Source organism: Leucopleurus acutus (genome assembly GCF_964270905.1).
Source record: "Leucopleurus acutus genome assembly, chromosome: 9".
NCBI classification, from domain to species: Eukaryota; Metazoa; Chordata; class Mammalia; order Artiodactyla; family Delphinidae; genus Leucopleurus; species Leucopleurus acutus.
This window is the reverse complement of record NC_139144.1, coordinates 75,898,207-75,911,394: the sequence shown is the minus strand read 5'-3', so window position 1 is coordinate 75,911,394 and position 13,188 is coordinate 75,898,207. Positions and strand designations below refer to the sequence as shown.

The following is a 13,188-nucleotide window of genomic DNA, read 5'->3' as shown; positions in this document are numbered from 1 at the left end:
CAGTGACCTCACTCAGATTTGTTTATATATTTGCTTTCCTGATAAACTCTTCAGGGCAGGAGCTGAGAGTTAATACTCAATCAATGCCTGAACCTGATCGTGTCATCAGACATGACAGCACCGTGCAAAGCAATGGATGTGGGGGGCTCCTGGAGTTGGCACGTGCAAAGCCCAGTCCAGCACAGGGTGGGTGGCAGGGCAGGGAGAAGGAGCCTTGTTGTCCTTTCTTTGTCTTTGCTTCTTTTCCTCCCAGTTTCCTACTTTCTCACTTGGGTTCAGAAATCAGAATCTTTCTCAGTTCTTCATTATAAATGAGAAACCGTAATTGTGTTTGATGCCTACATCAGTGAGATGACCCGGTGTAATCTCAGGATGCAATTTATCTTTTTACATAGAATCTATCAATGTCCATTTGTATTATAATGTCCTTGCTGGGCTCAAGAAAGGTTTAAATACTGAATGCACCTTTTAAAATTTTCACTTTTAAATTGCTATGAAATAATATATTAAGCACATACATACACCATCAAAACTTATTTAAGCCTTCTCAAAATTAAAAATGCCTGCTTCTTAATTACCTAAATAACTAACAGTGGCTAAAGGGAAGCTCAGTTGTGTCTTTAGGAATATGTACTTCCCCTGCTATGAAATAATGACCAACAAGAGACATCTTCTCAAGGTTTAATAAAGAAAACAAAATGTATTTTATATCTAAAACATCAGCATAGGAGAGGCAGGAAATATGTATTCTGTGCAGGTGTAAATCTGTTCTACCAATTAAATTCCCTTGGTAGTTGCTCAGTACATGGATCATGCAGATTTCCTTTAAGACAAAATTAAAAGCACTTCCCCACTCTAAACAATGGCTCATGTGAAAGCATGCCATTTTATGTTTCCTGGACTAACTGAAAAAAATTAAAACTATTTTAAACATTTTAATCTTTGATTGAGTAGTTGACAAAATATGTGATGGAAGGATGTCAGTTTCATTAACCCTGTGTTGCAGGGAAAGAAACTAAGGTCTGAGGGTAGAGTAGATTGGCACTTAAGAGCAACTCCTCCAAGTTACAGTACAGCTTGGTGGCCAATGAAGGATAGGAGAGAGGTGACACTGGAGACTGGAGAGGAAAGAAAAGCATGACATTCTTAAATGGAAATTTTGCCCATTTTGCTAAAAAAATAGTGCAAGTAGGGACTTCCAATGTATTTCAGGTACAGGAATCAGTGACAGGTCATTGCCAATTCATTCATGACCATATAATTTTTCTCCAAACTGGGACAATTCTGAGAATGAAAGGGGCATTGTTAATAATTAATTATAATTAATAATTAAAAATAATTAATAGTTATTCAGGAGAGCTATTGACCATTATTAACTTGCCTGCATGGGACAACCTAGAACATATGGCCACCCCACCCCTAGGCCACTCTGAGGCTCTAAGCTTGCAGTGGGCTGTAAGCCCAAGTGGCCTCAAGGGATGGAGGACCACTGAGCAAGGCTGACTTGGGAACCCTCTATGGTGTTTCAGAACTCCTTGGCAGAGTTTAAACTGGCCTAACCTTCAAGTGTTCTTCTGGCAGGAGGAACATCTAGAATTACATAGTGTGACTGAACTGTTCTCTTAGGGTAGAACCATTCAAGTGTATATCTTTAAGCCAGCCTTGGGTACAATAATTTCTAAACCTGACTTCACAATCTAGGGAGCTTAGAGGCCCTAGATTAGGCCCCATCCCTAGATACTCTAGTTTAGTAACTATGTAGTGGGCCTAGGCATCTGTATTTTTAAAAATTCCTGTGATGATTCTGATGCCCAGGTGAATATGAGAGCCCTCTTGGGTTTGTAAAGAGGATATGAGGTTTTAAAATGGTTGAAAATTTTAAATTTTCAATAGGATGCTTAAAAGTCAAGCAACAATATGGGAAGGGAGAATATTAGAGAAGAACTGAAATATTTTCTATAAGTTAATTATAATTTTTATAGGACCCAAACAGGGGCAAATTGTTTAAAAAATATATGTTCCTTTGGTGTTTTCCTAAATAAAAGTGGTACATTGGACTCTAAAATATATATACATATATATATTACATATTTTATATATATATATATATATTATAAATATATGTTCCTTATTTTCCCCTAGCCTTACTTACTGGCTCAGGAACAATTCGAGGCATTAGAGATGAGGCATGTTTTAAACTATGCCCTAAAGATTTTAAGATTTTACCATACAGTAGAATTTGGTAAAGGAATTTCAGCAAAAGTTTTCAAAGGAAACTGCAATGAAGAGAGACAAGGAAGATAGTCATAAACTCTTTGTGGGCAGTGCTCATATCTATCTTTGTTCCATATTGTAGTGCATGGCACATAATAGATATATAGTAATCATTTATTGAAAGGTGAATGGGTTTGGGAGGGGAATGCTATTATATGAGAATGACTCTCATTCTTTTCTTTATAGTTAGAGAAACTGAAGCATAGAAACGTAAAATAGCTTGCTCAAAATATTTTTAAGGCTGGTGTTTATTAGCTTTGATTAGTTAAACAAGTTTGCTTTTTGCTTATGAGCTCCACTCTCAGGGACTGCTGAGGAAGAGAAATCAGTTGCCCTGACATCCTTCCCCCTCCTTCCTTGGTGTCCCACACATATGGGACTAGACACTTTCTAGTTTGGCCCTTAGGTTGAAACCAAAACTGATCTGATTACTATGTGCATGCCTTTTCTTGATTTTTAAAGAAACAGAATTTTGTGTCTATATATTTAAGAATCGTTAACATTCAAGTTTTAAAAAAGAAAGTTAACAAAAGTCACAAAAATTTCTTTTCTTGGCACAGTACTCTTTCTACTCTGTCCAGGTGCCTCTGAGCACCTGTGGTTAAGCATATTTCTAGGGGCTAAGGGCTACCTTTTTAGAAAACTTCTTTTAACAAAAGTATAGCATGCAAATCTTTTTCTCCAGGGCCTTAGTGTATAGTAACTTAGATAGTATACATAGGGTCCAGAGAGTGGAAGACGAGTGTGTGTTTCTTGGCCTAAACCATCTTTGTATGAAAATAACAGCCCTACCCTTTTCCCGCTGCAAATCTGGCCAGGAGGATCATGAAAGGGCCCAGGAGCCCATAGCCCAGTGCACACAGCCCTATTCTTCTAGGGATCAGCTCACTCTGGATATTTCATCATAGAGAACAATAACTTACGGTTAAAAGTAGGGCAAACTAAAAAGCAGTTTAATTTAGAATATGAAAGTGTCTGTTATTTTATGAACTTGAGTGGGCAGGATGCATAAGCAGGTGGTTTTTGAAGTTATTGGACTTTCCAGATGCAATAATTTGCAGCTGCTCTTACTTCAAACCCCTTTAAAAGGTAGCCAGCACTGCTGTCGATTGGAAGAATAACCCACATCATGAACTTTTTCATAATTCAAGAATATTTGGTGTATCTTATCTTAAATTTTAATAAATAATATGAAATTTTATTCAGTTAGAACCAAAGTTGAGCTAATTTTTCAAGTTTTTTGGACAACAATTTGGAGGTAGAGAAAGAAAAAATACTTTCTTTTAATAAGCATTTAAAAGGTATGTCACTGTTGACTGAAATTGAAAGTGTTTCAGATGGTTATGAATGAATAATGTCCCCCATTTTAATATTGTTATTTGCTCAGTGATGTGAGAATAATTTCCCACCACACATGACCATAGTGCTCTTTTACAAGCTGGGGATTCTGAACTCCATGCATATTCTCATGTGTGGCAGAGTATTAGTCACCATCTTGTGAGGCTATCTCCTAAACAAACAAATAAGCAAAACCAATTCCAACAGAAGAGACTATTAACATGGCGCTGAGTGCTTTGGGCCAGTCTGACCTTTTAAATCTTATGCTTTGATTATATCAAGCAAACATGAAATTTAAAATCTCTGTTATATTAATATTAATTACTAATTGCTCTAGAATGCTTTATAGTCGAAAGGGATCATGGCGGCATTAGGCCGTTATTTTGAAACCCAAACTGATTACCCTGCGCATCCCTTTTCTTGACTGCTAAAGAAAATTTTGTATCTGTGTATATTTAAGAATCATTAATTCAAATTTTAGGAAAGAAAGATACAAATGCGTATTTTTATCTTTAACAAAGATCTCCTCTCAGATGTACTGATTTGTCTCAGAGCTAGGCTCAGAATCATCTCAGCTCATTTCTCCTCTCATGACAATAATCCATGAAAATCACATAATCTTATCTATTCATGCCTTATGTTATATTTCAAAATATCTGTTTTGGACACTAACCATGTGAAAACGTGGATAGAAATTTAAACTTTTTTAACCCTTAAGTTTCTCTTAATGTTAAAAAAAGGAATTGGGAATTGGAGGTTAACCTGGTAACCATTACATTCTCTTCCAATTCTAAAATTCTGTCATTTTGCACCTATATGGTTTTATTCCCAGTGCCACTGCATATTGTTCTTCTCATTTCATGTCCAGACCATGATGCAATTACATCGTAACTGTTTGCTCCTCATCCATACTGGCTATCTTTTATTACATCCTGTACCTTAACCAGTCATCTTCCAAAGAGCCCACCTTCATCATGTCATTCTAAGCTTGAAGTCTTCTTGGCTTCCCACTGCTGACATGATAAAGTTCAAACTTATCAGGAGTACTGGATTCAGGATTCTATCATCTGGCCACGATCAGTCGTTTCATCTCTATGACCTACCACTATGCCACATGAACTCTAATTTCAGTCAAAATGGGCTGCTAAACCTTCCAGACTTATGCCCTGTGTGTGACATTCCCATCTCCATGCCTTGTCATTTAGAATTACCTCCTGTACTTTTCTCAGCTATTTGCATTCCATCTGTCGATTATGACCCAACTCACATTGCACCTCCTTCATGCCCTTCTCCATTAAACTATCTATAATGCATCCTTCTCTCACCCTAATGCCCTATCCAAGTAGGGTCTCCCTAACACTTAATATCAGTACCATTCACTTTCAAAAAAACTTTATTGAGGAATAATTGACAAATATAATATTTAAAGTATACAACATGATGACTTGATATACATCCATATTGTAAATGATTACCAAGATCAAGATAATTAATGATTCACTTTTAAATAAACTTTTTATTATGCAATATTCAATACTACTTACTTTTGATTTATTATAGTATATATTTGGTATATTTCCAAAATGATAATGAGAAACCTTATGATAGAGACTGCATAAAAACGCATGCCAGTTGAAAAAGAAAGTGAAAATTCAAACCCATATGTGAGAGAGAATAAGTAACACGGATTAATGAAACTTAAAAATCTAGTTATATGTTTCCTGGCAAATAAAAAAAGGACCAATTAGATAGCATTTGGAAGTGACTTACTGTTGTGATATTGTGTGTGTGTGTGTATGTATGTGTGTGTGTATTTTTAATCTGTATGCATCTTGTCTTCACTAACTCTAATCTTTGTGATTTCTAGGACTTATTTTAGGAATTACACTTTGTAGTACGTAGCACAGTGTCTAGTCTAGCATATGATGAGTTTAACAAATTGATTGATGGCTAATGTGATATCAGAATCATAAATTTGAAGTCATTTTCTTTATTAGAAAATCAAAATAGTACATAATAAACATATGAATGAAATGTGAGCATAAGAAAACATAGAAATCTCAGAGGGAGAATGGACAGTCTGAAGGTATGACCATTTTAATTAGAAGAAATTTTAAAAAGCGTTCATAACTTACTCTTTTTTTTCGATAAATGTCTATACAGATATCTCATAATATCGTGTAGCAAACCTTTAGTGAAATAAGAAACCAACTTTATTGGAACTAAATTGTTCAGTCTAATTTATGTCATTATCACTAGTGGAATAGGTGATAATACTCTACCTTCTTGAAGTATAAAATCACAACACATCCATCTTCTGAGTTTTCTTCCCTACCCTAAATAGCTGTTTTATGGGACTAAAAGGATACTGTGCAGATACACTATGCTGCTCCTCACACTGTACATCAGTGTTTCATTTCATCTCCATCTACAAGTTTCTAAACTTGATATGGGGACATTTTTAATATAGAGAGAATGAACACTCTAGTCCTCTGCTGTCCAATAGTAATTTCCATGAAGGTGGAAGTGTTCTAAATCTGTGCTGTCCACTACGGTAGCTACTAGCCTTAAGTGCTGAGAACTCAAAATGTAGCTAGTGTGACCGAAGACTGTATTTTAAATTGTATTTAATGTTAATTACTTGGAATTTAAATTGAAATAGCCAAAAGTGGTTAGTGACTATAGAATCGGACAGAATTGGCAGCTTTTACAGAGCTGCTTGCTTTTAGAACAGACCTTTTCTTACCTGATTTGGTAACTCTAACAGTAGATTCAGTTGGCCACTGTTTCTTTATTATCATGTGAAGTTTTAAGCTACCATGCATTAAGCGTGAAGCTTTGGGTGTCTTTATTATTTTAAGAAGTCTGTGTAATCAAAAGTAAAATTTAGAGAAATTTATTATTTACTGTCTCAGTAACATGGAGAGGATCATCACTGTTTCTATCATTAGATTTGTGCTTGGATTCAAAGAAAAAAAAATTATAAAATAGGAGTCTCCACTGGGTGTAGGCCCCCTTTCCTGGCCCTACTGGCAGATGTACTCTTTGCGTCTCTCTTTGCAGGGCATTCTCTGAAGGCCTCTTTAAGCAAGACATCTGAGTAAGTGGGCCTACCAAATTCTTCCCGAGGTAGATTTTTTCTGTCTGATTGTCTTGTTTTGCTCACAGTTCTATGAGCAAGTGGGTGGAGTTTGCTTTCTCTAGGCCGGCAGAAGCTTGTTCTAACTCTTCCTTTTAATTTCTTTAATATGAGGATCCCCACACTTGCTCTTTGAAATGCTATTATGTGAACTATTTCCTCTAAGTCTGTTATGCCTTTTTTCCATTTGTGTTGAAGTCTCTTTTCCCACTGGGGCCTTTCTTTCTCAACTTAGTCATGCTATGTGTGGAGACCCACATCTACACTGCTGGCTTCTCTGACTCATCCTGGGAGGTTCACTTGCTTCAGGAATCCCACTCAACGCTGCAGTGGAACAACAGGGAGGCTCTAATGAAGCTAGGCCCTTCTGAAATCTGCATCTTTTCCTGGCACTTTTCCTTCTTGCCCAAAGCTACATGAGAAGGGAAACAAGCAAAAATGCCCTTTCCTCCTTTAAGGCAATGTTTTTAGTAAATAGTTTTTAGCAATTCTAATTTCCAGTTTATAAGCTATTTTTGTTATTGCTGCTGCTTTTAAATATTCCATAATCTGGTTAGTAGAAAAGCCTGCTAAGGCTCCAATTTTCCTTTTTCCTCCACCAGCAAGCCAAGAGAGTCAATTCTGACAGTTACATTTTCCTTCCAGTTGCAGATTAAATTGTTCCCCTTTTTGAAATATATTATTCATAAATGTGAACAGTCTCTGAACTATGGCCCCTCCCATCCTGGATAGGAGGCTGCGTGGGCGGAAACTGCTCATCCACCCCATTGGCTGCTCTGGGGGTCTTCACACTTTAATCTTCCAGGCCAGGAATTTCCTTGGTCATCCCCCTTCCTGAAAGAAAACCCTCTGCCAAGGATGGCTCAGGCCTATGATTTCCCAATCAAGATGGGTTTAAGCAACAAATTCCTCTGATGAGATTTGTTCAAAGGGTCAAAGTTGAGTAACATAATCATAATCAAAAAGTGACCATCCAGTCAGATCTAAGTTTAGCCAATACCCATTCAGTTAACCTATTTTTAATCTCACCAAGCACATCCTTAAAGTATGAAAAGGAACTCCAACCTGAACATCCCATTAGCTCAGGGAAGGCTTACCCAAGCAGTCACTAAAGAAGCAACTTTCCACACCTAACTAGAGGTCTATAGGAGAAATCAAAAGGCACATATTATTTTGGTTGTGTAACTATGCATAGCTGTGTACAACAAGCGCCATGTTTTTCCAGTTAAATACCCTTCATATAAATATTAAATATTTGATTCTATTCTGTATATATATGTGTATATATATACATATATATATACATACACACACATATATATATATTTCATCTTTAGTCAGAAGTATTTCTACCTACTTTGTTATTTCTAAGAAAATCATTTCAGGTTATCTTAATTTTAGCTGAGGGAACCTGCTCACTTAGTATTCCGGTTGTCACCTTTGGCACAAGACCTTACCAAATGATCTCACTGCTTAATTCTATATACAGTGGAGAGCCACCCTTCACTTAGACTTTCAACCTGAAAACGGAAAAAGGGTGACCTGCAGTGCAAACATCTCACCCTCTCAAGGAGTGTGGGGCTGTCTCTTGCTGAGATCCAGAGGTTCATTTGCCAGGAGAAGGGTGCAGTTAAATGAACTCTTACAAAACTCAAGTTAGCTAAATTCCAGCTGAACTAACCGGCAGGAGTGGGGAGGGGAGATGTGACATTTCTGACAACCGCGGGAGTTCCCGCACATCAAGCCCAGAAAATGGTGAGTGTGTGGCAAAGACAGGGAAAGATACACAGGCTGCTGGCCAGAGGAGAGCTGTCCCAGCCCTCTCAGTGTCTTCTCGGGGCACATCCCTTCCTTGCTGGCCGCCTCACCTTACCTTGACCACGTCGTCGTTGAGATGCTTGGGGTCGCGGTTGACCAGGTCGATCTCCTTGGTGTGCGCGTCGTACACTTGCTTCTCGTTCATCTCTTCTGCCATGGCCTTGTTGTTGGGCTTGTAGATGTTGCCCTGTTCCCGGATGGGAACAGTGTAGAGATGTCCCTGCGGAGGGCGGACGGCCAGGAGGGGGAGGGTGGCACCGGCGGTAGAAAGAAAATTTCAAAAAAAACCGGCGATCAGAAAAGTCAGCCTAGTAGCGCGGCAAACCTCGAGGCTCAAAATCGAACTAACCGCTTCGGAAGCGGTGGCTCCGCGCACAGTAAACTCCTTGGAGCCGCAAGCTTTTTAAGAGGATCGAGGAGAGGACACCACACCCCTCGGTACCAGGCAGGGAGCTCCTGCCTCCCCCGCCCGCCACCGCCAGGGGTCAGGGCAGACCCCGCCGTGCGGTCCGCCCCGGCCTCAGCCCCGTGCACGCCCTGCCCGCGGCACCCCGCGGAGACCCCCGCAGGGGAGAGGACCAGACTTCCGACTTTTCTCCAGCCCCTCTCTCCGCCACGCCACCCTCTACCCGAGCTCTTCACCTGTTCCCGTCCCTGGCCTCCATTTCCCTTCTCTCCATAATCCCTTCTAGCTTCATCCTTAAGACCCAGCTGGAACCCCCCGACCCATGGAACATCCTCCGCACCTGTCCGCGTCCCCCACCCTCCCTTTGCAGTCTCTGTTCCTGTGCAGCTCCCACCACTCCTCTGGTTCTCACAATCCCGCATCCCCCATCTTTGGGTCGAGCCAAGTGTCAGACCCTCCTAAGCTCTCTAGAACGGTATCTAACCTGCACAACCCCCCGACCCACCCTCAGGTCACTCCCAGGCTGCCGGCCGGTCGCTGAACGGCGGCTGAGTTTGGGAAAACGAGGTCTCGACACCCAGGCGGAGACCGAGCGCCGAGAGGTGGTTGGAAGGGCGGGGGGAGTGGTAGTTAGGGGGAGGGGAGGTCCGCTCCTCTCCAGACACCCCTGCCAGGCGCCGAGATGCGGGAAGAGTTCTTGAGGTGGCCCAAGAGCTTTGGAAAGTGCAAACAAGACGCGCGCTGTCGCCCCGGCCAGCCGGTTCAGGCGCCTTGTTCTTGTCCCAAGACTGCGAGTGAATGAGCTCCCACCCTCTGCTCTGGCTCTCTGCCTCCCAGAAGACTGGGGCCGGACCGTGGGGGTCCCGCAATAAGGCAGTGCCCCTGAGCCATTCAGAAACGCGCCCTCGGTCTGGCAGACCCAACTTGAGGACCCCGACGACCCCCTTCTCCGCGATCCTCTAGCTTAGGGGCTCCCTTGACCCCCTTCCTAACAGGAAAACATAAAACATTCCTGCCTCCTCTTCACCTCCCCGCCCAGACCCATTCCTCAGCAATGCCAGGGGAGAGGAGTGCTCCGACGTCGAGAGAGGGCTGAGGCAAGCAAAGCAGTCGGAATATTTGGAGTGGGTGATAGCAGAAGCAGCACTTCTTGCGCGCCGCGATACCGGAGCACACCCACCCGCGCCTACCTCTGAGTCTACGTATTTGCCCCCCGACATTCTGGCCCGTGGCTGGATGAAGGCTCTGAGGAGATTTCCCTGGGCTGTGATTTAAGGGAACTGAGAAAGGAAGATCTTGTATTGTATGGGGGTGGGGGGGTGGGGAGGCTCTGGCGGGGGTGGGGGGGGCGGTGGCTGGGAGGGAGCCTCCTGGCTCTCCGCCAAGGGTTTGTTCTGCTCGCGGTTGGCCGGGATGTGTGCTGCGCCGGGTCTAGGCACATCCCCAAGGTTTTGGCAGCAGAGGACGGTGAGCGCTCGCAAGGAATAAAGAGCAATGAGAAAGCGTTTTCACCGTCTGGGCTGCTTGGGCAGATATTTTAAACCTGGGGCAACATTTTTCCAACTATAAGCCACTGAGAGGCGTCCGGGCAGGGGAGCTAATGTTTTCGCAGTGCATCATCCCAGCAGGGGTGGGGAGTGGAGGAAGTCGACTGCCTGCAGAGATGCCCAGTATGGGCAACAGAGCTTCTTAAAGAATTCTGCCCTGTTCTAAGCCTTTTCTTCTCATCGCCCACGTTCCATCGCTGCTTAAGACACAACTATCTCCCTGTTTCACAGAGGAAGGGATGAAAAATGACCCGGAACCTTTAGGTGCATTTCACATCTAAACACAAGGAAGGAATCTGTGTGGGTGCGTGTGTGGTGTGCTTTTGGTGACACTGGTTTACATCTAGTCTGTGTGGATGGAAACTTGGAGAAGCAGGCATGCAGAATTTAACATTTACCAACCGCTTCTGAAATGTCTCTCAAATGCTTTGAAATAAGAAATAAAAATGTTTAACTCTTCTATTAATTTATTACTTTTTCCCCCCTGGAACTAAGGAAACAGGTGATGCCATATTTACAAAATACATAAAATATTTACAATTGTACAAATATTTAATTGGAGTTTCAAGTTTACCAGAGAAGGTTCTTTTTTTTTTTTTAAGTGCTTGGCTGTGAGTTAGAGGAGGCTTAGTTTTTCTAGTAATTGATTAGAATTTTTAAAAAAGTTGTTAGCAATGAAAATATTTTATCTGTTCCTAAATCGGGGTTTTCTTTACCTTATTATAAAGTGGCACAAGATGAATTGAGCAATAATCAGTCATTTTACTTTGGGGCAATAATAAGGAGATTCACTATCCTAAAACGGAAAGGACATTTTGCATTATGTTCCACATGCGATCGAAAGTCAAATTATGATTTGAAATGAAAAAGCTGGTACTGTACCTGAAAGGGCACAGGATACATTAAAAATACTGGCAGTCTAGAAGAGGGAAAATGGGGATGGACACAAAAGGAGGAGGAGAAAGGGAATTAAAGGATGGAACTCCTAGAGTTGATTATCAAGGTGGAGAGAAGACATAAACATATAAAAGAGAATGACAAAGCACAGGTTTTTGTTATTGTTGATAGCAGAAAGGCAATATAGTTTTTGAAGAAAAGATCAATTTCAACTAGATGGCAGAGAAAATGTCACAAATGTTGGCATGACTTTAATTATGCTGACTAGTCATCATTAGAATACTAAAGATCTTCCCAAAGTTGGGTTTTCTTAATTTTACTTCCAAATTGCATTTCTAAATGCTTTGAACAGATTACATGTTAACAAACATAATATTCTAGAAAAGGGAGGTGTCAGGCTCAGTGTGTTGTGTAGTGCCTAGTCTACCTCTAATGATTGCAAAAAGATTGCTATTCCTCTAACTCCTCCTTCATAAAAATGTTGGCTGCAAAGCAGTTGAGTTTTGTTCTATGGAAAAATGTGGAAGCTGTTTCCCATCTTTTGTTATTCAGTCTTCAGCTGCAGTGAGTAATCTTGACTGTGAAAAAAGTCAACAGGAACAGGGAGAGAGCATGTCCTGCATTCCAGCAAGGAATGGACTTTGTGGGGAGGTCTGTGAGTGAATGCTTAACTAGCACTCAAAGGAGGGAAAGCAGCCTCCCTGGGGAAGTCCACCCCAGTCAGCACAGCACATGGAATCATAATGATCAGTGAAGCGTTGTCAATGCCAAAATGAATTCCTAATGAGAAGAAAAACCACAAACTCTTCATTAACCTGCCCCAACAAGAAGCTGGCACCAAAGAGAAACAGATCATATTCTGGTTATAATAGCTGATTGGGATAATTGGCTCCATCCAACTTCATGAGATACAAAGAAAAGATGAAGTAGAACACTGTTAGCAGAGATTGGAAATGAATAGATGATGTAAAGAGATATATATATTTTTTGATACCCACAGATATAACTTTAGGCTTAGAGGCAAGTTAATAACTTCTCCAAATCATTTACTAAAAAAAAAAAAAAAAAAAAAAATGGGTAAATGGCAACTCATTTGCCCTCTACGTTTTTTTTTTTAGGAAGCAGCCTTAAAGGTCAGCTCATGCATTATATGTTACTATATAGAGAGCTGAAAGGACACAGGTCATCAAACCAGCCGTCTTCGAAATAAGGAAACTGAAGTTTAAATACATGAAAATGATGTGTTCTTAGGGAGTTTTGTGGGGCAATGAAACATTTTAAAATTCATAAATAACTATAGCACCTGTTAACAACTTGCGGGGCATGGGATTCTTAAGTAGTGTAATGAGGATGGCTGTGGCAGTACTGTGACGTTTGTTGCCTTTCGTGTTCTCTCATCTCTTTCTCTAGGCTCCCTAACCCCTGAGCACAGCTTCCTCTTCCCATCCCTTCCACCCTAGGTCCTCTTCATACTCTCAGCTGGCTTCATCTCATTCCCACTCCAGGATTAGGAGTCTAAGGTTTGACCACTTAAAATGATATGAAGGTTTAAAAAAGCAGTCATCTTTCCAAGATTTCTCAACACTCAGAAGCTTGATACTGCCCAAATGTGCCTTTGTTGATGAGTTCAAAAAAGTGAGTGTAGCTTAGATTATAATAAGAATTATCACTAGGTGTGATATAAAAACAATTTAATAACTAGTATGGCAGAGCCACCAAGCAGTCATTCTAGGCTTGAGTCACAGCTCTGGAGCTGTGCCTTAGTGTCC

At 40.9% G+C, this 13,188-nt stretch overlaps 2 protein-coding genes across 4 annotated transcripts in view; one reads left to right on the top strand and one right to left on the bottom strand.

Annotated features, from left to right (window-relative positions):
- Window positions 1-10,238, bottom strand: part of CAV1 (caveolin 1) — a 33,784-nt gene extending 23,546 nt beyond the window's left edge. Inside the window, exons 1-2 of one of the 2 annotated variants that reach the window (XM_082846553.1) lie at window positions 10,166-10,238; window positions 8,625-8,789 (exon numbers count right to left, since the gene is read on the bottom strand). In XM_082846553.1, coding sequence (XP_082702679.1) covers window positions 8,625-8,789; window positions 10,166-10,195 — 195 coding nt within the window. In that variant the 5' untranslated portion in view covers window positions 10,196-10,238. Of the gene's footprint in view, window positions 1-8,624; window positions 8,790-9,480; window positions 9,533-10,165 lie in introns of those variants that run through there. The other variant, XM_082846554.1, reaches the window with a different exon arrangement.
- The window catches only part of TFEC (transcription factor EC), a 675,276-nt gene that overhangs the window by 126,629 nt on the left and 535,459 nt on the right, over window positions 1-13,188 (top strand). The gene's annotated exons all lie outside the window — the stretch shown is intronic.